General features: G+C 37.2%; 3 protein-coding genes across 3 annotated transcripts; 1 reads left to right on the top strand and 2 right to left on the bottom strand.

Annotated features, from left to right (window-relative positions):
* Positions 1-4831: 4831 nt before the first annotated feature.
* LOC141639307 (uncharacterized) lies at positions 4832-5513 on the bottom strand. The gene is made up of 2 exons (XM_074448465.1): positions 5357-5513; positions 4832-5265 (listed from the first exon to the last, which is right to left on the bottom strand). Exons 1-2 carry the CDS (start codon positions 5511-5513, stop codon positions 4832-4834), a joined length of 591 nt encoding a protein of 196 aa, XP_074304566.1.
* Positions 5514-7904: 2391 nt separating this feature from the next.
* Positions 7905-8597, bottom strand: LOC141639306 (uncharacterized). The gene has a single exon (XM_074448464.1). The coding sequence runs from the start codon at positions 8595-8597 to the stop codon at positions 7905-7907; it is 693 nt and encodes a 230-aa protein (XP_074304565.1).
* A 348-nt stretch (positions 8598-8945) lies between these two features.
* Positions 8946-15353, top strand: LOC141639304 (putative amino-acid acetyltransferase NAGS2, chloroplastic). The gene is made up of 10 exons (XM_074448462.1): positions 8946-9472; positions 9558-9645; positions 9750-9958; positions 10480-10631; positions 10987-11395; positions 11820-11917; positions 12743-12854; positions 13014-13173; positions 13731-13803; positions 14513-15353. Exons 1-10 carry the CDS (start codon positions 9101-9103, stop codon positions 14655-14657), a joined length of 1818 nt encoding a protein of 605 aa, XP_074304563.1. The 5' UTR covers positions 8946-9100; the 3' UTR covers positions 14658-15353.
* Positions 15354-24430: the final 9077 nt, after the last annotated feature.

Genomic DNA, 24430 nt, shown 5'->3' with positions numbered 1-24430 from the left:
AAGGAGGGTGCCCTAGCCTCGTGCTCGAAAGTGATGAAAGCTCTTTGACGAAACATAAATATGTAACGTCAATGGTATGCTTGACTCAACCGGGATTCGAAACGCGGGGATGAGAAAACTCACGCCGACGAAACGAGCCAATTGGTCGAAAAGGGTTAGGTTGTGGGCTCGGACAAGGAACCCGACCGTGACCGTAATATCAATTAATGCATTCCAACAAAGACCTCGTTCGAGTCTCACCATCTAGGGATCACAAAGACGTAAGTGTCCTAGTTTTCCCCAGCGGAGTCGCCAATCTGTGGACATAGCCACCTACACGCCATGCCAATCTGTGGACGTATAGCGGTCTTTTTTAAAAGCCATGCTCGGCGGCGTAAAAATGCTTTCGACCGGATCGTTTTAGATCGGTCGGTTTCGTCTCGGTAAGGGTCACGAAACGATTAGAGATGTTCGGAATCGCCACCAAGCATTTGTGGGATGCCTGGAACCCGTTCGTATTCCACTTTATACCTCGGTCAAATCGAAGCACAAAGCAGCGTTTGACATTGGTACTAAAGATAAGGAAATCGTCCCTCTTTAGCATCCTATCTCTAGAATGACTCTCGTACGCCCTGGATAAGGTCGTCCACTATCCAAAGTTTCTGAGTAAGAGGTGAAGATATGTATTGGGAAGCCCTTTAATCGACATCCCGCCCCGCGTTTAGCGGCCTCTACTGATCGATCTTGGTTGGTTGAATGCAAAAGTTGATAAAACGGTTTAAATGCATGAAAGCGCATCCAATAATTTAAACCTAACATGTGAGAGCTTTCTAAGTCGGTTGATTTAATCCAAGTATCAAGTATAAGATGTCGATTTGCATTAATGGTTGGTTTGCATGCAAGACTGAAATTAAACATCCATTTACCGTATTAGGTTTGGGGTGCATAACATGATCCATTTGTCTTAGTAAGGCATTTTGCAAATATGGTTTTAGATAATCAAATAGTCATCTGATCCGTCCTATATCCGGGTTAACCGGAGTCGGGATCGCCCTGACTAATCTTTGAAGGGAACAGGCCTGCACCAGGCGGCTATATGAGGCGCGAGCGCCCGGCGGCATGTGTAAGGGCCTCCTCTGGTTTTGAAAATGAGAAATGGAGAGCCTGTTTAGGTGCGGATTAGCCCACGGTTATGTGCCGTGTTTCGACCTTTTAGAAAACGTTATAGAACGTGTTTGAAAATGGGTATTTGAACCCGGTTTGATTTGAAGGGTCGTTTAGACCGCATTTGTTGATTTGAAGAACTAGACTCGAATAATCATCATTATTTTAATAATATTCGGTGTCGGGTTCGGTTTGACAAACTTGACATGAATAGTTTTGAAAATGATTATGGACTAATTGTTTTAAGTCCATTAGAATGTTATTAGTCGATACTCATTCGCATCTTGGTTAAAATCCGGCATGGTATGTAGAACCAAGGATGACTTTGTGTTGGTGACTAATATGTTTGTTTGAAAACGTAAAGAAATGAAATAAAAGGCTTTAAAATACCTTCTAAATGTCATTAACCAAATATTATCACCGAAACACGGATTTAACCGTCATGGTATGAGGAACCAAGGGTAAAAAATGCTTTATGGTTAAAACAAGTGAAATAAAATAAAAAGGGTTCGAAAATACTTGAAATGGTGAAAAACCGATTACAAATATGAAAAATGGATTAAGGGAAATGACGAGAACAAACACGGTTGATCTCTGGTCTGTATACCCCATTTAGGCGCGGGCAAGTTGGCGACCTAAGGGGCTTCTCGCCGCACCAAAAATCAATTTTGGCTCGTTTATTCCATGTTTTGGTTCATGTTATGCATGTTTTAGCATGTTAGAGTCATGAAGCAAATGAAAACATAATAAAAGAGGATTTTTACACCCTCATACTTACATGTTTGGTTATGGCGAGTGACCGAGCGTGAAGTGTAATAACTCGTTTGATCGGAAAAAACTTGCTTTAAAACCGTTTTGGTAAGTAAAAAGAGTGTTTTAAAAGTTTAGTGATGGTGTAGTGGTCGAAATAGTCGGTCAAGTGGTTTAATGCAGATGACGGTACCAAACAATGTGTAAGGCTCGTGTTTACGATCGGTAGGTCGTAAATACGCGTTTGATTGTGACTTAAGAAGTCGAGTCGAGAATTTTAAGGGAGAAAAGAGGGGGCGGACATCATTTAACTCTCAAATGGGTGGCATTTGAGGGGTATTTATAGGAAAATGAGTGGTTGTGTGAGTTTTGAGCGACGTGGCCACTGGCCGCTCAAAGAGGCGAGCCACGTCGCGGTTCTTCGAGTTGTGTTGTCACTTTCACAACAAACGCAATCATGATTTGTTCTATCCTAGGTTTTATAGTCACATGTTTGGTACTTGACCATTCATGAATCCGGAAAAACTTAAGGTAGAAGGTTTGAAACGTTTTGTTTTTGGTGGTTGACTCGGTTTGACTCGTTGTTGGAGTCGGGATTTGAATTTTTGAGTCGGTTTTTGGTCCGGTGTCGGTTTTGACTCTAGTTAGTGTCATTGCGACCCCGTCGTCGTGCATTAAACACTCCAGGTATTTTTGAAATGTTTTGAAATGTTTTATTTTCGAAATCGTTTTAAGTTTTCCGACGTAAAGTTGTACACAAACTGTCGATCAAACGCCGCGATTCCAAAACATGTTGTAGTCCGATAATCATCGGGTGTTTGTTGGAGTCTCAGCAGATACCGGGTATCTACAGCTGGCCATGGAACACCGGTGGAACTCAACGTGGATACCATGGCGAAACGTTGAATATCAACGTGGCTGCCATGGGCTAACGTCGGAATTCAATGTGTAACCATGGTGCCACGTTGAGTTTCAACGTTTGGCCATGGTGAACGTTTTTTTTTTAAAAAAAAAAATCACCATGACCAAACGTTGAAACTCAACGTGGCACCATGGTTACACGTTGGGATTCAACATTTGTCCAAGGTCGAACGTTGAGTCTCCACGTTTGGTCCATGGTCGATTGTGGAATCTCAACATTTAGTCCATGGCTAGTTCATTTTTTTTAAAAACCGTGTTTAATACTTTTATTTGCCGATTTTTTAAAATTATCTAAGTTTTCTAGTCGATGTGCGTTAATTTCTAACATTTTTTATTGGTTTAATGCAGATGAGAGATCGAAATGTAGTTGTTTTTAGTAGAATTTGAGAGAAAATTATTTAGAGAGAGAAATGAGCGTAAACGTGCAAAGGGCATTATCGTCTTTTGGAATGAAAACGTCGACGATAGTTACTAAAACGTCGACCATGAAAATAAGTATATAATAACAATAAATATTTAGGTATGGTCAATTTAGGTTAAGATCGAGCTTAAATCCTCACTTTAAACGTAGAATCAGATACAAATCAGGTTATTCAAACGTTAAGTTTGGATACACATAAGTTTATTCACAAATTCTTGTTTCAGACGGACATTTTTGGTCTTATTTGTCAGACGGATAAAATGTTGCCATTTTTTAAGAAAATGTAACCAATTAATTCCAAAATGTTATGACTAGAGGTGTCATTTTTTACCCTGAAAATGATGTGAACAATAATGGTAACATGTTATAAAAAAATAACAACATTTTATTGTAAAATGATGACATGTTACCCGTCTTATTTCAGACCAAAAACAATGGTCTTAAGAAAAACGGACCGAAGTTATTTGGCCAAGTTTGTCAAAATCAAGACAATGTCACACGGTTTCTTACACTAAATTACCCGCGGTTACCATCAAGTCCCACGACAAGAGTAGAAGTGACGTAGTTGGTGATCAACATTATCTCGAGTAGTTAAAATGGTCTCTAGTCATGGTACAAAAACACGATGACAACGTCGTGTCGCCACATTTGCAAGATGGGACCCAACATGTTTATTTCTGTCAGCTGCCAAAATTCAGCCCGTATACACCTAAAACTACTCCGTATAACAATAATAGAAGAGCTCCTCCCAAAGCATCAAACTCTTCTCTTCCCGGTAAACACCAACACTAGTTCTAGTTGATGCCAATTTTAATCAATTAATTAATTGGGTCCCACAAACCACATTATTTTACCAGTTACCAATAATTTCACATCCCCCTGAAGTCTTAAACACAAAACAAGCGTAATGTATAGAGGGCGAGGCATATTTTTTCAGAAAAGTGGAACAAATATAAGTGCATGTAATTACATAGGACAGTACCAGAGGTTGGTGAGAGGTCGTAATGTAAAGGTTAAAGAAGGCGGCGTAGGGAGTTGCGTGAGGATGAGACCATGTTGCTGCATTATTGGTTACGACACGGTGTCGAGTAGTGGTGGTCGACTGCGGGTTAAGGAGGAGGAGATCAAGCTTGTGAAGATGATGAGGGAAGCTCGACCTTATTTTCTTGCTCATCGAGGTTCTACTTTTGTTATCGTTGTTTCTGGGGACATTGCTGACTTCCCCACTTGACAACCTCCTTCAGGTTACTTTTATTTTACCCATTTCGTCTTTTAACAACTTGTCTTTTTATATGTCAAATTAACAGTTAATAGATCCTACAACTAGTTGTACCTAGTTGTATGCTCTAGAACCCGAGCTATATAATAAAGTTTTCGAGTTTTGTTTTAAAGAAGTCATACCATAAAATTTCTGAACTCTCACTCACTTAAATATAAAAAAAAAAAAATTAACTTTAAGAAAGCTCAAAAAAATTATACATAAGCTCGTTAAGATATAACTTGGTTGTATGATGCTAGCTATTCGCAACTTAGTTTAGACTACTGTATATAGTTAATTAATTTTTTTTTTTTTGAGGAAAACTCTACTTTATTAAATTAAGAGATACCAACAGCGTCAATAGCTACAAGAGGCTCAATACATGAAGGGACGGTCCAAACCCAAAACCGCGTCGAGTATGAAAGCGGTACAAAATGAGCCAGACCATGAGCCACAGCATTACCGTCTCTACGAGTAAAACTAAACTTAATACAATTAAAGGAACTAGCTAAATCAAAGACAACTTTCCCAATTTTACCGAAATAATTTGCCAAAAATTTCTCCATCTTGAGCATGGTAATTAGGATCAAAGAATCCGATTCCAAGACCACATTATCCAGTCCCATCTGTTTAGCTGTCAGTAGACCAAATTCGGCCGCTTTTGCTTCCGCAATTTCCGAACTCCACATATCCCTGACTTGCAAGACACCCATACGTTCCACCTTCCCCGTATAATCTCGCACAACCACACCAAAGCCGCTGCCCATCGCACCTAAAACCGCAGCATCAACATTGATTTTCTATTCCCCACTAACAGGAGGCCGCCAGATAACTCTATCTACCCCCGTCCCGTTAGAACCAACCCCACGCAAAGGCTGTGCATCCCGCCAAGAATGCCAGAACGAAACTCAATGCTTTCTCCAAAACAATCTGAGGTTCAACTCGTTCATCACTATGATAAGCTTTGTTACGGCCATTCCAATACGCCCACAGAACAACCATGAACCTGCACGCTTCCATCCGCTGCAATTTCTGCAAGATAAAATCCACCGTACTAACTACCCTTCCACCACCCCAATGTCAAGCAAATCATCATCCATACCTGCAAACTCCCAAATTTCCTGAGCAAACGGGCAGCCAACTAAATCATGAACCTCGCTTTCGATGTCTCTCAGGCAACGTTGACAAGTCGGGTCCGCTTCCACGACACGCTTCTGCACATTAACCCCGCAAGGGAGAGCTCCTTTGCAAGCCCTCCATATAAAATTTTTGATTTTTGGAGGAAGTTCAAGCTTCCAAATATGCGCCCATAAACCAGACCCCGCACTTGAAGAACCACTTCCCGTTTCGATCTCCTTTTGAGCACGAATGAAGTGATAACCCGATTTAACCGTGTAACACCCATCCCGAGAAGGGTTCCAAACCAGCCTGTCACACTCATCAGTAGCACACAATGGAATACGGAGAATTTCACGCACCTCGAATTCATACAAATGGTGCCGGAGAAGGTCCTCATTCCAAGCTTTTGGCTCATTCACAAACCAATCAGCCACAACACTATTTTCCATGCCACTAATAGGAGATATTAAACGTGACGATGACTCGGAAATGCTCCACTGATCTTGCCAAAATCTGACTTTGCGACCGTCTCCAATCAGCCATCTACTACCCTTTCGAAATATCGGCATCGCCTCCATAATGCTCCTCCACACGAAAGATGGATGATGTCCAAGAGATCGAGAGGCATCCAAAATGTCACCCGATGGGGAATAAAAGGCCGATAGAAGCCTAGAAACAAGAGAATTCGGTCTATCATATATCCGCCATAACTGCTTAGTCAACATAGCCAGATTAAAGGACTCGAAATGTCGGAAACCCATACCACCATCAGCCTTTGCACCACACATCTTCTCCCACGAAATCCAATAAATATGTCGGTTATCATCACGATGACCCCACCAGAACCGAGCTAAATCACCCTCAATCTTAGAGCAAAAGGTAGTCGGAAATTTAAAGAGTCCCATATGATAGGTAGGAATCGATTGGGCAACTGCCTTTATAAGAATTTCTCTACTGGCATATGAAAGCAATTTTTCTTTCCACCCCTTTAATTTCTTCCAAATTCGCTCTTTTACATAATTAAATGCACTAGATTTATTCCGTCCGATCACAGCCGGGATTCCAAGATATTTCCCTGGTGAAGCAACGATTGTGGCGTCCGGGGGTCTCACGCACCAAAATCCTCACATCAAAATAGTGCTAGACTAAAGAATAGCTCGGATTTTTGCATATTTAATCGTTGACCAGGCGCCACTTGATAAATATCGATGACCCTTTTAATTGTATCGGCATTCTTCTTATCGGTTAACACAATATAAGAGAATCATCCGCGAAAAAAGATGTGACAAACTAGGAGCACCATTTGACAAATACGAATCCCATATAAATTTTTACGCTCTACCTCCCGTGATATAAGCCGTGAGAAAACATTAGCACAAAGAATAAAAAGATACGGTGAGATAGGATCACCTTGTCGAAGACCCCGCCTAGGTCAAATATAGTCCGTTGGGCGCCATTTATCAACACAAGACTGACAGGTAAATACACACCTCATTATCATATCCACCCAACGAGGCGCAAAACCCATTTTCACCATAACCCGCTCCAAGAAGACCCATTCAACCCTCATAAAGCTTTACTCATGTCTAGTTTATAAGACATGTAGCCATTTTTCCCATGGTTATGTGACTTCAGGAAATGAAAACTCTCAAAAGCCAAAATAGCATTATCCGATATCAGACGACATGGAATGAAGGCACTTTGCTCAACATCAATCAAACCATCCAAAAACTATTTAAGCCTTCCAACCAAAACTTTAGAAATAAGTTTGTACACCACATTACAAAGGGATATGGGACGGAAATTACTCAACTCAGAAGCCTGTTTACATTTTGGAATAAGAACAATATGCGTATGATTAATATCGGTCATATCCACACTCCCGTCTAGACATCCAATGACATAATCTACATCTTTACCAATAAATATGCCAATATTTACGAAAAAATTAGCATTTAAGCCATCAGGTCCAGGCGCCTTACTTGGCTTCATTTGTTTTAAAGCAGCCGTAACTTCCTCCATAACAAACGGTTTGATCAGCTCACTATTCATTTCCTCGGACACACACGGAGCCACACAAGACAAAGCATCATCCATATGGTTTGGGTTTGAAGAAGAGAACATGCTGTTGAAATGCTCCATAGCAAGGCGCCTTAAATTCTCCTCACCCGTAACCCAGCTTCCCCCCTCATCTTTAAGCCTACTAATATGATTTCGCCGTTTACGATTCGATGCTTTAAGATGAAAAATTTTTGTATTCCTATCACCCTCAGTCAGGAAGCTAACCCCGGATCATTGGCGCCAAAACACCTCCTCCGCCATCAATAACTCGTCTAGCTTCGCACACATACTCTTTCGTTCAACAACCGCTTCAATATCATGAGAACACGAGTCAAGGAAATTCATACGGTTCCTCGTTTCCTCAATTCTCTTACGAAGGTCCCCAAACTGAAGTTTACTCCATTGTGCCAATCGTCTCGAACAAAGATCCAATTTATATATGGCAATGTGACCGAGGTATCGTCCCGTTGTTTCCAACCAGGCACCACGCACAACCTCTTCACATTCGTCACTATTAGCCCACATATCCTCAAAACGGAACCTTCGCCCTTTCTTCTGATTTGTAGCAGCAAACATGGATAAACTAATAGGGGCATGATCAGATTTGTCATAATCCAAATGAAACAGAGTAGTAGTCGGACATACTTCCAAGAAGGATGGCGACACAAGGGCCCTATTAAGCCTCTCAAAAACCGCTTCCGAGCCTCCGCTTCTATTCCACCACGTGAAAGGCTCCCCAGAGAAACCAATATCCATAAGCCCACACTCATCCATCGCTTCTCGAAACTCATCCATAGCTCTTTGATCCCTCGGCACACCCCCACGCTTCTCATGCTTAAACAAGATTTGGTTAAAATCACCAATCACAACCCAAGGAAGGAATGATGGTGATTTTAACTCCCTCATAAGTGCCATGTCCTCCATTTATCTTCATTTTGTGCCCACCATATAATCCGAAGAAGTCTCCACTCGCTAACCTCGAACAAACCGCGAATAATTACATCGATATGATGGGTCATTGACGACAACTTCTACCTCTACTCCATCCATGAGTATTGCCACACCCGTGACCGTCAATGGAATCACAATGCTAGCTATTCGCAACTTAGTTTTTTAGTCAAGTATTATTAAGTTATTTAAACATTTAAGACGGGTTATATTAAGTCGTGTTAATTCCAATTAAGTGAAACTCGGTCTTGAGTTCGGGTATGAATTGGTCAAATTGTTTATATGATCGGCAAGTATTTAATGGATATATTTGAAAATGACGGTGAAGCCCGATTTTTAATTGAATAGCGAGATTGAGAAAAAAGAAGGAAACTAGAAAATATCGGGTGGGTTCTGTGAGTCAAACGCTTCTAGTGTAGATGGTAGAAGCCCTCTGAGGGTTTTTGTGATTCTCACACTTGAAAACCTCAACCTCAAAAATGGCAACAACAACAACAACAACACCACACCTACAAACTCCTCCAAAATTTGGAAACATACTCAAGAACCATGGCCACACAAACAGCAACAAAATTATAAGATTGAGGCAACCCAAGACGGTAATCAAGGTAGCACAGCGGCCATTACTATCCGCGGACAGTGTAAAGTGTAAAGCATTGAGCGATAGAGTGTGGGGAGGAGACGAGGAGGAATTGGTGGAAGATAGAGAGAATGTGGTGGAGAAAGAAGATGAGTTTGTTAGATGGTTTAGAGAATCATGGCCTTACTTTAGGGCTCATAGGGATTGTATTTTTGTCATTATTATCTCTGGTGAAATTGTTGATAATCCTTCCTTTGATCTCCTTTTGAGGGCATGTCTTCTCAACCCCTCTCCTTCTTCTTACTTCCTTTATCAATCAATGTGTTGAGTAACTCATAATACTTATCTTATTGCAGGATATCTCACTACTCCATGGCTTAGGTATTCGATTTGTCATTGTTCCTGGCACTCATGTGCATATCGACAAGCTTTTGGCTGAAAGAGGTTACTTCAATGAATTCATTCATATAGGGGTTATTTAGGGCCTAAGGGGTGGTTGACTGTATGATCTTGTCATTTTTGGGTGTTTTGACCACATATATTTGCAGGATCCAAGGCTCGGTATGTTGGACCTTACAGAATTACAGACTCCGATTCTCTTGAGGCTGCTATGGAGGCCGCTGGAAGGATCCGTATCATGATAGAATCAAAACTTGCCGCTGGACCTTCTTTATGCAATATTCGTAGACACGGTGAGAATAGTCGATGGCATGATGTTGGTGTAAGTGTTGCCAGTGGAAACTTTCTAGCGGCCAAGGTAAGATATTACAAAGAAAACCGATAATGTTCTCCATATGGAGGTTGATAATCAATCGACGCTGTTTTATGCACATTCAATACACGAATCTAATAGTCTCTTACGCTCTATGTTACTCTCTCTTGATACGATTGTCGGAGGGTACATATCCAAGTGTTGAGTTTGGCATGACTAAAATTTTGAGACACAGGGACCTCGTCTTAAAATGAGGATACAAGTGCCGGGACACGTCTTCAAAGCAACTACATTCTATATTTGAAATAATCCATTTTTTTTAGTATACTTGAAAGAAGTTTGACAATAAGACTTAAAATCATTAAATAAAATACTAAATGCGTTATAAGCCTCTCTTCTCTACTTCATTGGTGCGAGCCTCACTAGTTCAGCTCTCCTTGGAGAAGTGTTGGACTCTGAAACACATTTATTTCAGTCTTGCTTTCATGGATATTAAATTGCTCGTTATGTCTTTAAGAGTTTAAGCTGATTTAAAGCCTGTCTGCTAATTACTGCCTCCTTTCCAGAGGCGGGGTGTTGTGAAGGGTATTGATTATGGAGCGACTGGTGAAGTGAAGAAAGTGGATGTTGCTCGTATACGTGAGAGGCTAGACGCAGGTTGTATCGTACTCGTAAGTAATTTGGGCTATTCCAGCTCTGGAGAAGTACTCAATTGCAAGTATGATCTCAATTTCTTTCAATTTTTTTCGGTAAACTTACTGAACCAAAAACCCCCAATGAGACAGTGATAACAATCTATACAACAAGCTAGGGGAAACCCCTCTTAAACAGGGCTTGGGGAGGGTAAACGTGAGGCGTCCTTGTTAATATCTCTTTTTTCATCTGTCTTTCCTTTCAAACGGGACTCTTTAGAATGGTTTAAACTATGAAGACTGCCTTATAGTGCTTTATCTTGATTTTTTTGACAACTTTTTTATTTTTATTTTTATTTTGAACTGTTATAAAGAAATTAAATTCATACAACCTAGAATTTGGATGCTGACAGATTTCCCCTCTTCCTTTTGATATTACAGTACGTACGAAGTTGCTACTGCGTGTGCCTTGGCCCTTGGTGCTGATAAACTTATTTGTATCATAGATGGTCCTATCTTAGATGACTCTGGACGCCTTATTCGCTATCTCAGCCTTCAAGATGCTGACCAGCTTATTCGTCAACGAGCTAAGCAAAGTGAAGTTGCTGCAAACTATGTTGAAGCTGTTAGTCAAGAGGATCTCAAAAGCCAGGAACTATATCAATTCACTGACGCCACTCCTCCGCTAAGGAATGGTAGAAGTAATGCTACTTTTCAGAATGGTCTTGGTTTTGACAATGGTAATGGGTTATGGTTTGGCGAGCAAGGCTTTGCTATTGGTGGTCAAGAGAGACTTAGTAGGCTAAATGGTTACCTTTCAGAGTTGGCTGCTGCAGCTTTTGTTTGCAGAGTAAGTGTTGTCATAAATTAGATTACTTATCTATTTACCTCTCTTTTGTGCATATTTGAGAAGTGAACATTTCTGTAGTGGTTAGTTTCAAAACGCACACTTAAGTGGGAGGTGTATTGTGGCTCATATCCCATCAATGCCCCTCTCCCCTCCTCGAACTAATTTTAGTGGTTTTAATTGGTTTCTCAGAAATATTGAATACTCTGTATTAGTTTACGTAACATGAATATGTTGGGAAATTGTTCTCTCGGTATTTGGCTTTGACGTTTGGTGAACTTCTGGTAAAAAACTGCAAACTTGGTATTTTGTAATCTTTCATCAGCTACTCGATACCAATGTGTGCGATAATAATTCTCATGTGTTTTTAAGGTTACGGTATTTTAAATGTTTCGCTCTTATCCCTTGTTTCCTTGATCTTTTCCAGGGAGGTGTTCAGAGAGTTCATCTATTGGATGGGACAGGTTCTGGAGTGCTTTTGTTAGAACTGTTTCAAAGAGACGGAGTAGGGACAATGGTAGCCAGGTTGGTTCCTGTTTGTCTACTGGTACTTTGCTGTCTTGTCCACCCCCCACCAACACCGCACAACTTCCAAAATGTTATATATGATGTGTGGCAATAAAAAACTGGTGTGGTAAAATAAGAATGTTAGTGAGATAAGGCATTCTGGTAGAATATATTGGTTGTAAGCCTTTTGGAGGCATGTCTTTTACCTCTTTTACTGTTTCATGGGAATTGTTTTTCTTTTGCTTTAAGTGTTCAAATTAAATTTAGCCTTATGCCCTTCTCTACTTTGGAAGATGGTGTATGAGGTTCCTTATAAATTTGGGATATCCATATGTAGTTTGTGCCAAGAAACTAAATGAGCTTTGAGTTTCTAGTCTGAAACGGTTTTATAATTGCCTCTTATGAATGCCTTTGCAGATCTTTCAACACAGCTTTCAACAAAGCTGGTGCATTTCAATTAATGAGATCCCTATTTATAATTTATTTAAACTGACGTATACTCAGCCTCTGTGTAAGGTCACGCTGATGGTGGACTACTATAGTACACTAAGTTTTAGATGTGCAGTATGTATCTGGTAAATGAGACATGTATTTAATTATTGCCTCTGCGGCCCGTGCCTCACACACACATGCTTAAAGATAATGCGTAGTATAAGGCTTATGGCTGAAGTTTTAATCTTGAATTGACATTTCTAGTGGGGTAACTTGTAGTTTGTTCATTTTTAGTGGTGATGCTTGTCTCCCAAGGCTTCAAAACCTTTCTTCTTACATGAACTCAAAAGTTCAAACATTGTTTAACTGATATCACTTTACTCACTTGGTAGTATGTTTCACTCTTTCCAGTGATGTTTATGAGGGAATGCGAATGGCAAGGGACACAGATCTTGCAAGAATAAGACAATTAATACAACCTCTAGAGGAGTCTGGCACGTTAATCCGTCGGACTGATGAAGAGGTTTGTAACTTCAATCTGTTTTACAACTTTGTTATTTCGCTATTTGTTTAATTGATTTTTTTTGGTACCTTTTAGTTACGTGAAGCAATCGATTCATTCATTGTTGTGGAAAGGGAGGGTTAAATAATTGTGTAATTGAATTGTTTCTTTACCTTTTAGTTACTCGAAGCAATCAATTCATTCATTGTTGTGGAAAGGGAGGGTCAGATAATTGCCTGTGTTGCCCTTTTCCCTTTCTTTGAAGACAAATGTGGAGAGGTTGCTGCCATTGCTGTCTCTCCAGACTGCCGTGGACAAGGCCAAGGTGACAAGTTACTAGGTTCGTCAACTTCTCAAATCACTCTGCCTGCTTCAGTTTTATATTTGTTTGTGGTCATGGACATCTTAGCAATGGTAAACCCAGAAACAATTGTTTGCAGCATTGCATTAAAATTTGTTCTGAGTAAGTGATTACTACATAAGACTTTAGATCTTAAAATTTTCAACCTTACAAATTTGTCGATAAAACTTGTTTTGAAATTTCCTCTATTCCAACATGGATCCACCGATGCATTTTAGTCTTATGGTACGAAGATTAGAGTTATGATCTCAATTCAACATGGATCCACTGATGCGTTTTAGTCTTATGGTTGGAAGATCGTAGTTATGTTTTCAATTCTCAAAACTTTGATTATTGCTTTAAAAATCATTTATATTGGGGAGCCTTAAAAATCGATTATGGTCATCTACCTGTCATCTGCTAATTGTTGATGCTGCCTGTTATGAACAAGATACATTGGGGAATGGGTGTATAACTAGATGAGCCTCAAAAGGCAAATTTGATCATCTTCATTGTTTTAAATGGGCTGCTTAATTAATCCAAAAGTTAACTTGCAGATTATATTGAGAAGGAGGCATCAAAGCTCGGGTTGGAGAGGCTTTTCCTTCTAACAACACGCACTGCAGACTGGTAAGTTTTCAATTTTTCATGAAACTATGTAGAGCAATTTTGTTTCAGTTTATTTATGGTTAAAACAAAGGGAAGTCTTTATTATAATTCACTTTGGTTGGCGTTGCACATTCCGCCTTTTGTACAAGAAAGGCTTTTAAAAGACACAAAACTTAAACAAGACGGTATAACATTTCTTCAAGTGGGACTAAGTGACTAACCCATTAACCCTATACTGAACGTGAATACATATGATTCAAATTAGCTCTTAAATGTAAAACTGTCTCATATAAGATATAATGTTTACAAGTTGTATAACAATATGATATTTTGAGCTAGTTGTCAACTTTCCACTCCATGTAGCCCACATCTGGACACGACCTCATAAAAGTGACGAAAAAAAGAAAAAAATTCCGTAAGCTTTGGTAAAATTTCCTCCAGAAGTTCATTCTCTTCACTAGACTTTGGTGGTTAAATGTGTGTCAACTTACACTTGTCTAAACGTTGACATAAACTATAAAAGTTGTAATGTTCCATTTAGCAAAAACACTATTTTGTCTCGGTTATATTTTTACCTTCATTTTTGGCACGAAGACCGAGGAGGAACATCGTTTGACAGCCAAAGTCAAATGTGGACAATGATTTTGCCAGAGTGTTTAGTGTTTAGCAATCAGATGCAGATGTTTAGTCAGACTTAAGTAAAGGCGATTCTCATATGAGGACATTACAGGTTTGTACGGCGAGGATTTACGCAGTGCTCCATTGATTGCTTGCCAGAAGAGAGAAGAAAAAGAATCAATTTATCTCGCAAGTCCAAATATTATGTGAAAAGGCTGGTTCCAGACAAAAGCGGAATTGCTATAAGGTACCCATGATAAAATCTTAACCCCAAGTGGGTATCAGGTGTCGAGACAACCGGGATACAAATCTACTCTCTTGAATACTTGCCCTTTGTTTGGACAGAATAAGGAGGGAAAGTGAAAGGACTGCGATATATTTTATGTGTAGCAAAATAAGATCAGAGGATTTTGAAGAAGAAAAATAATTCCCTCCTTGTCTCCATCTAAGAATAATAATTTAAATCCAATGTAGGGAAACTTTTTTATTTGGATGACGAGGGAACCTCAAGAAATAAATAACCCCACAAAATTGCTCTTGACAAGACTTGAACGTGAGATCCTTGGGAATTTCACTCAAGTTTTAATCATTAGACTCCACCCGTAAGGGCTCTTATGTGAGGTTTTCCCTTCCTTTCGCCCTTCATTTCCCTCCTCCTTCCATCCCCTTTTCATCCTCAGTTCTTTTTCTATCTAAACATCCCTTAGATTAGAGTACATAAGTATGTGCAGGGCAGGCTGATGTAAGTTTTAAACATTGGCTTTGGTGGTGGTGATGATGATGATGATGATTTTGTGAATTATTCGATAGAAACAAGTGAAAATAGTGTAGTTGTCGTAATAGTAGATTTACTCTCCCTTTGGGAGTCTTGTACTTTGTTGCTATGTGGTCCAAATGAACCAAAACTTAATCCAAACACAAATATTTTAAACAATATTAAATTGATTTTGATATGTAAATTTTTCAATTTATTACCTTTGCCTGCGAAAGTGAAAATTTTCAGCCCTTTGTTGTTTATTAACAATATAGGGGTCTTATCCCTTGATAATGCTAACAGTAATTATTGTGAGAGAGTGTAGGATGTAAGACGGTCTATCTTTATAATAACAATAAATGAATTATTTTTTCTAGAAAAGAACCGTTTCTCGGTGAGACAGTCTTATTCTAAAATTTGTGAAAATATAAAGCTGGATGAGAAAAAAATTCCCATTCCATCACCATTCTCGCAATTTCTAGTGATGTGTCTTCATTGGATCTGCAGCAACCTGCCATCGATTTATAAAGTCTAAGCTAGATTTCCATCATCGTCTTCAATTTCTTACCAAGTCTAAGCTAGTTATTTTTATACAAGTATACATATTAACTACGGAGTATTAACAAATAATTTTGTTAGGTTTTGTGTTAAATCGACTAATCTACACATAAAATAGTTCTATACAACAATTTGTTATCTTTACGCGGGTTGAGCCACGCCAAACTTCACGCCACAAGCTCCACAGATATTGGCCCAGTAAACGCACTAGGCCATTTTGGACGGGCTACTTAATTTTTTAAGGGTCGTGTTAAATTCCGCACATCATTTTACTCAATCCCGCACTTTTTCCTTCCTTATTCCGAGTGTACCCCTCCCATTTCTCCCCCCAAATCAGAGAGAAATAAGAGAGAGAATCAAGAGAAATGAAAAACCCTAAAAATCAATTTCACCGCCACCCACCCCCACCACATTCCCTGCACCGGCATCGCCACCCACCACCGTCCCAGCGCCGCCTACCACCCCTCCACGCCCTGTCCACCCGACGACCATCCTTCTACACCCCGTACCCGCCCAATCACTCCTCCCTGCTCCCATCCAAAGTCGACAACCCCTTCCCCGGAGTCGAACACCCATCTCTGCTCCCATCTCCGTCTATACCTACGGCCACCGCCGCACTCAACAACACGCGCCTACAACCTACTACCAATCGACGCCGAACATCAATTAAAGCGATAAAGACAGGGAAAGAGAATAATAACGGCAAATTATGATATGAATGGGTGGTCGACGGCACGGGGTGGGGCGGTTGGTCGACAGCAAGGGTGGCGAAAGGATGGATCGTTGTGCGGGGAAGGGATGAAGGTGGTCGACGACATGGTCGACGATTTGTGATGATTTTAACTTGAGATGGGTGGTGGACTGCTTGTAGTCATCGGTGCTGGGGAATGGGTGGACGACTGGTCGGTGCTGGGTCATGGGTGGTCATGGATGGGGGAGGTTGGGGCTAGGAGCTAGGTGGTCAGGGATGAGAATGGGTGGTCGGAGATGGTGAGTAGGATTGAGGGTTGGTGTTCAATTTTTTCAATCAAAGGGTAGTATTGGAATAATAGCGTAAAGTGTGTTGGATATAGTAAAATGTTGTGCGGGATTTAGCAATTGCGTTTTTTAATCCAACCTGCTAAACGTCGTCGACAAATTACTAAATATCGTCGACAATTTGTAATGACTTTCCTAATCTACCCCTCACTCTAAACCTCCCATATATTAACATCTTTTTTTCAAGTACGACATTTCCGTCACCACCGCTTCAATTCCTCCACCAAATTCAAGGAATCGACAAGTGATCTAAACTTGTTTCACTTTTTAAAAATTTGTAATTAGTTGGTAGATTTAGGTGGTTTAGAATAAAATCGTTATTGTTAGAACGGATTACCGATTATCGATTATCGCGCCAAAAATTAATCTAAGTTGAAATATGATTTTTTTTTTCAAAAAAAAAAATTCTGAACGAAAAACATTTTCGTCCAGATGGAAAATATTCTCACCCGGAATTTTTTTTCTCCCGGACGAAGAAATTTTTCGTCTAGACATAAAATTTCTTCATCATGGCCCTTTTTCAACATATTTTTTTTAAAAAATTATTAATTTTCGTGTTAAATTAGTTTTAGGCGCGGGGATCGATAATCACTAATCCGTTCTACTCTAATCCGTTCGTCAAATCATAAACTTGAAACGTAAACATATCTCTTGAACATCGTTACTAACTTGATCGTTATTACCGTCATTAGTCGATATGTTTAAAACCGTTTTAATCGAAAAGTTCGTAAATTAAATTACGATGTTTTTCCGAAAAATCGTCTTTTTTGTTTTAGAAAGATTAGAGAGAGAGAGAGAGAGAGAGAGAGAGAGAGAGAGATAGAGAGAAACAAGGGAGGGGTTAATGGGGTAATATTGAAAAGGTGGGTTAATTGTCGACGATAATTAGTAAAGTGTCGATAATATTTAATACGACCGTTTTTAATTTAAGGTAAAGGCCATTAAAGTGAAACATACTAATGACACTAAAGCGGGGGCAGCTAAAGCACGAGGATGTTAGCTAGTGTAAGCATAGAGGTAGGGATGTCAATGAATCGGGTTCGGGTTGGGTGAAGCCTCATCCGTCATCCATCCGTCTCTTTAAAATCTCATCCAATCCGCCCGTCATCCGTGAAACATATTATCCGTCATCCATCCATCCATCATCCATGGATGAAACGGGTAGATCGGGTGATAAGCGGGTGTTGTGTATTAAAATTTATTTTGAGAGTAGAAAAATTTGAATATTTTATATCTTAATAATGTATTATATGTAAAATAAATAAATAAAAAGTAATAAAATCGGGTGATTGATGGATGACGGGTGAATTTTCTTCATCCAACCCATCCGCCATCCGTTTCATCTGTCATCCATCCATCATCCATTTAAGTCGGGTTTTCACCCATCTTCTAAAATCGGGTGGATCGGATTTGAACGGATGCGGGTGAAATTGACATCCCTACATAGAGGTCTTATATAATTTTTTGAAGTCGTCATTGAAGAGATGAAATTGTAATTAAATGGTAATTCAAAGGTTTTTTCTTCTTCGGATGGGAGGAATACTAAGGCCCTATTTTTTTGGACTTAATTTCAGTTCTAATAAGTTCAGTTCAGTTCAGCTCTATTAAGTTCAGTTCAGTTCAGCTCCATTCACTTCACTTCAGTTCAGAGTTCAGTTCAGATCAGTTCAGTTCAGTTCAGTTCACTTCAGGGTAGTTTATTTCAACATTAATATTATTGTTCTTATTTTATATTCTTATTATTATCATTATTATTATATTAATTTATTTACTATTGTTATTATTTTATTAAAATTTATTTTTAATATTTATTATATTACTATTTATATTTATTATATTTATTTATTATTATATTATTATGATTAATGGCAATATTAGGGTATTATTATTATTATTATATTATTATTATTACTATTACTATTACTATTATTACTATTATTACATTATTATTATATTATATTTATTATTTTATTAAATATTAAGATATTTATTATTATTATATTACATCTATTATTATTATTATTATTATTATTATTATTATTATTACTTATATTAATTATTATTATTTATAATATTTATATTATACTTATCATATTCGTTTTTTAGTTACTATTATTAATATATTATATTATTTAATATATTATAATACTATTAATAATATTATTTATATTACTAATATATTATTATTATTATTATTATTATATTTATTATTATATTACTATTTTATTTTTTATATTACTTATTAGATTATTATTATATTATATTGATATTTTATTATTAATAATAATAATAATTAATAATATTATTATAACATTTATTATTATTATTGATATTATATTATTATTATTATTATTATTATTATTATTATTATCTTTTTATTTTCATTTCATTTCAGTTCAGATCAGTTCAGTTCAGTTCAGTTTAGCTCAGCTCTATTAAGTTCGGTTCAGTTCAGTTCAGCTCCATTAAGTTAAGTTCAGTTCAGACAATTTCAGTCCAAAAGAACAGACCCTAAATTGGATAGGTTGTATTTGGGGATTTCCCCTTTTTTTGACGTTTGATATAATATTACTAACATTTTCCAAAAAAGAAAAATGTGAAACGCAAATTATTTAATACTTGGAAAATTTCCACTTTGGGTTAATTTCACTTTAGTGCCCTGAAGTTTAGATAATTCCATTTAACCCCATGTCTCTTTCGGCTTGCACAAGTAACTTGTGCAACTCTTCAAAAGACACGTCCTTATATTGCATGTTAAAATTCCCCCGGAATTGAACATACACTGTGACTTTGGATAAGGAGTGTAGAATCCTATCTACAATGAGCTCTTTGGGGATTTCAACTTTTTGAATCTTCAAAGTCTCGACTAGCTCCAACAATTTGAGCACGTGAGGGCTAACCTTTCGGCCCTCCTTAAAATCGAGATCAAAGAATTCCGAGGTCGCCTCATATTGGACGATCCTCGGTGTTTGTGAAAACATTGTCACAAGTTTGGAATAGATTTCATTAGCGGTGCCCATTTTAAAGGCTCTCCTTTGGAGATCCGCCTCCACCGCAAAAATCAACACATTTTTCATTGCGGCGGACTCTTTGTGGTAAGCCTCATATGCTTCCCTAGTGGCGGCACTCGACCTAGCATTAGGTTCGGGTGGAGAGGTCTCGGTGAGGTAACGAAGCTTGTCGTCACCTTGGGCGGCTAATTTGAGTTGGGCATCCCAATCGGAGAAATTTGACCCATTCTTTTCAAGTTTACAACGATCTATGAAGGATCGGAGCCATGAAGCATTAGTGAGAGGTGCGGCGTTGGTGTTTGGTGCGGCCATTTGTTATGAGAAATAAAAGTGGTCTACAAAACAAAATAGAAGGAATAAAACATTTGTCGTTTTTAATATCATACTTGTAAATAAATTAACAAGATATGAGCATTTATATAGTGACCTCTACCCAACTATTATAAATGATTTCAAGACCCAAATTCATATTAACTTGGGCACGGTGTGGCCGATAAATCCCTTATCAATATAACTCGGTGGATTAACTCTTTAATCAATTCTACTTTTAGAACTCTTGGTCGATAAAATTACATTAACATTTATCTTAAGCCCGGAACACATGCAACTACGGTTACGAATACTTCCGTTGAGCTCAATCCAAATTTCGAATAAATGTGTCCATGATCCAAACCCACATTAACTTGGGCACGGTGTAGCCGATAAATCCCTCATCAACATGAATTCGGTGGATAGACATTTATCACCCACTTCCCCTACGTAAAAAGATTTGTACCCCGGTGTGGCCGAGTGCACTCCCTCACGAAATAGGTTTTCATGGTTTCTACTTTTTGGTAAGGCTAAGTCTCAATTGTTTGTTTTAGCGAGAGGTCATGTCAATTTATTATCTATCACGTATTAAGTGAGCTAAATCGGTGAACTACGATAATTGTAATTGACACGGTCGATAAACTCGATTAAAATGATAATGCATGTTTTAGTTATGGCGATTTAGCGATGCATGCAACATATAAATAAAATGCAAAGCATAAATAAAATCCTAGTATGGTCTTCCTAGAATAGTAAATCTAATAAACTATTACAAATTCGGAAATCAACTCCTTTGGTCTCTTGAACTTCGGTCTTGGCACGCATTTCAATGCAACAATTCCTTTAATGGATCGCCTTCTCGAGTGGCACCGTCTTCAAGGAACTCCGGAATAAATAAATTACATAATAAATTACATAATTAATTATTATACATTTGTAATTAAAATTAAAATAAATCTATTAAATTACAAAACGGTGATACGAGATCACAATACAATACAACCGAATCGATATTCCCATACATTTGGGGTAATACCAATTAAAAACTAAGGCCATACTAAGTAAAATTACATAATTCAAAAATTAGATAAAATTAAAATATGACAATCATAAATAAAATGCAGCATTATAATATGTATGAACATGCTCAATTTTATGCTAAATCGCCTTTAAGGAGCCAATATCGTATATTAATCGGTTTTTACGGATTTGCGTGATCTAACCTTTTAAAATCACAATAATTACATAAAATCATATTTATGTACTAGTTAATTACCCTAACCATCTTAGGACTCAAAATTAGTCTCCACTAACATTTGACAATAATTAACCTAGATTTCTCAATATTGTTCATAAATGGACCCAAAATACAAAATTATGTCATAAACTTCAAATTAAATCATAAACATTTCAAATAAATTTGAAATTTGAAATTTTAAACTCATGAACATTCTGGAAAAATACCATGACACTCATAATGTTCAAAACTTAGGTTAAAAATTTCGAAAATTTATCGAGAAAAACAATGTTGCGGTTTATCCGATTTATCAATTATTACCATAAAAATATGAGAAAATTTATTTTTATCAAATTTTCACTTTTAGATCTGAAATATATGATAAAATGCAACATGTGACGTTTTTCCTTAGTCATGAAGTATGTTTTAGCAATTTTATACTAATTAAAGTCACTATTTATGTGATTTTTTATCAAAAACTCATAAATCATGCATAAAGACTTCATTATAGCCAAATATTTTATACACATATTGTAAAATTTCATGTGACAACATACTAAATTTCTATGACCAGATTCGAAATATAACTCATATTAACCTATTTTCTAATTTAAATACGATTTTATCTTGAAAAATCCATATTTCGAGCATAACAACTCATATTATTATGAAAATTTACAGGCCATCATTAGATAATATATTTGAAAACATATCCAAAAACCACTGAAAAATTCGAAGTTTAGCTATTTTTAGTCCAAAAATGACATGTTTATCATAAAATCACATTTTAATGCCATTATTATATAAAATGAACAATAAAAATCCATAAATAAACCAAAATATCCTAAATATATTTTAGGATCAGAAACTTTAACATGCAAATTAAATTCGTGATATGTCATAATAAACACAAATTTATAAGTTTTCTTTGTTAATCGTATAACTCGAAAAAACAATAATCGATTTGCATGCAAACAACCTAAGGCTCTGATGCCACTTGTTAGAAATTATTTATCTCATTATTTCGACATATTCATATATGTGATAATTAATTTAGTCATAAATTAAATCTTGATCTTATGCATGCAAACATAATTAGAAAAGGGAAGAAATCGTCATTCTTACTATGGGTATTTCGGATTTAGGGCACAAGTGAGTTCTCCTTCTCACTTGTTCTTGAGCTTTCCTTACAAATGGAAGAACAAGGATTCAAAGATAGAATCCCTCCCAAAGATGTATACCCAAGATAACCTCTTAAAAACTAATATTATTTGAACTAGAACAATATTAATTTTATTAAAAATTGACCCAAAATATTGTTTTGGTCTCTTGCTTTTTTCGGTCATGAGAAGAGGGAAGAAGGAGTAATTTTTCCTCTAAAATTTCTATAAGTTTTAGATGTTAAAAATGAATGAATGAATACACACACATTATTGTAGTGTATATTAGGAAAATATAGAGAAAAATCCTTGGTCTTTTTCTATGTCAAAACCGGGTAGGGGGTGGTGACAAGGCCCAATGCATGACCAAGATGCTCTTCACAAAAGCAAGTAGGTGTGCATGGCTATCAATTAGGTTAATGATGATGCTTTTAAATAAAATATAAAGCACACTTAATACTCTAATCCACCCTATTATTTCGGTACATATTGTGTAAAATGGAAAGTCCATTTTACACATTATTTTGTCAATTTGTCACATGCAACATGTTCCATGACATTATGTGTATAAATGTATTTTTAACAATTAAAAATCAACATATTAATAAAATATGTCACTTATAAAATTAACCTAGTAATTCATAATTACTTGTACAAAAAAGTGTTTCCGAATTATAAACTACAACATTCTGTATTTATAATAATTTATTTATTTCGTTTTAATTGTTTCCGTAAACAAAAATTTCATCTAAGTAATAAAACAATTCTATTACTTAGACCGTATCTTATTTAATCAAATTACAATGAGATACGTAAATATTACTTCCAAAATCGTCCGTCAATTTTAAGTAATTTAATTAACTCGTATCGTCATACGATCAATTAAATATTCAATTAAGAGTGTTACCCTTTAGGTATGACCTAAGGGGATCAACTGATCACCACCGTCGCATCGACAAAGATAATGTCAAACTCTAGTCAGCCAATCATTACCGATATGTGTGGACCAGTTGACTGTAAAAATATTACATCCCACATGTATTCTGAAAATGAGACTTAAACATGTGATCATCATGACCGACAGTTGTGATCGCATTATTGTCGGAGGACACATATTCCAACAAAAACCCATAAAATATGAGTTTCTTATGCCCAAGGAGGTAGTGGGTATGAGATGGATAATTGTGGGTATCAAATTAGAAAAACAAAAAAGCGAAAAAAATTAAGGCGTATTTGTGACACCCCCGGATTTCTATGAAAAGAAAATGCAAACTTTGCAGCGGAAAAAACGATGTTTTAAAAACTTTTATATTGAAAACCGCGGGGTCACTATGCAAACCAAAAAGTTGAGTTTTAATAAAGCTTTTATACAACATACAACTTAGCAAGATGAGAGGGATCTTAATCCCTAAATAGAACTCAATGATAAAAACTATGTACAATTCTAAACTACAACGTATAAGGTCAATCGTTGTAAGTACAACGCGTGCTAGCTCACACGTCTTTACCCCCAAGAAGAAACACTATCACCTGTCATTAATTTAAGCATGAATGCCACAGTCAGTGGGGAGTAACTCAAGGTTCTCCCAATCACATTATATCAAAATGAACATAACAAGGAACTCAAATAAGGAAAGGCATAATAAATACGGGATACAATTCACTTGAAAAAAATAAGCATGTGATCATTCATGTTAGAATAACAAGAGAAAGCAAGATGGAATGACAAATGAGCATGTCATATGTATATTTAAATAAGTGAAGTAAAGGAGACAGCATAGATACGATTATTTAATCACAAGCACGAATTCCAATGAAATGTGACATATGCAACTATCCAAATTACACAAGACTAGTTCTTAAGTCATGTGAGATAGATAAACGAGTAGTCAATCATCGGAATACATATAGTTGAAAACCATAGCCATTACTTCGGGAATATTCTAACAAACATAGCACGGGA

The sequence above is a fragment of the Silene latifolia genome, unplaced genomic scaffold, assembly GCF_048544455.1.
Source record: "Silene latifolia isolate original U9 population unplaced genomic scaffold, ASM4854445v1 scaffold_332, whole genome shotgun sequence".
NCBI classification, from domain to species: domain Eukaryota; kingdom Viridiplantae; phylum Streptophyta; class Magnoliopsida; order Caryophyllales; family Caryophyllaceae; genus Silene; species Silene latifolia.
The sequence above is the reverse complement of the archived record's forward strand: the minus strand, read 5'-3'. Positions and strand labels throughout refer to the sequence as shown.

Coding starts and splice junctions, on each gene's coding strand:
- LOC141639304 (XM_074448462.1), top strand. CDS start 9,101: ATGGCAACAACAACAACAACAACACCACACCTACAAACTCCTCCAAAA. Junction 11,918..12,742: donor GTAGGGACAATGGTAGCCAG/GTTGGTTCCTGT, acceptor CACTCTTTCCAG/TGATGTTTATGAGGGAATGC. Junction 13,174..13,730: donor CCAAGGTGACAAGTTACTAG/GTTCGTCAACTT, acceptor GTTAACTTGCAG/ATTATATTGAGAAGGAGGCA.
- LOC141639306 (XM_074448464.1), bottom strand. CDS start 8,597: ATGGAGGACATGGCACTTATGAGGGAGTTAAAATCACCATCATTCCTT.
- LOC141639307 (XM_074448465.1), bottom strand. CDS start 5,513: ATGGAAGCGTGCAGGTTCATGGTTGTTCTGTGGGCGTATTGGAATGGC. Junction 5,266..5,356: donor ATGCACAGCCTTTGCGTGGG/GTTGGTTCTAAC, acceptor CTGCGGTTTTAG/GTGCGATGGGCAGCGGCTTT.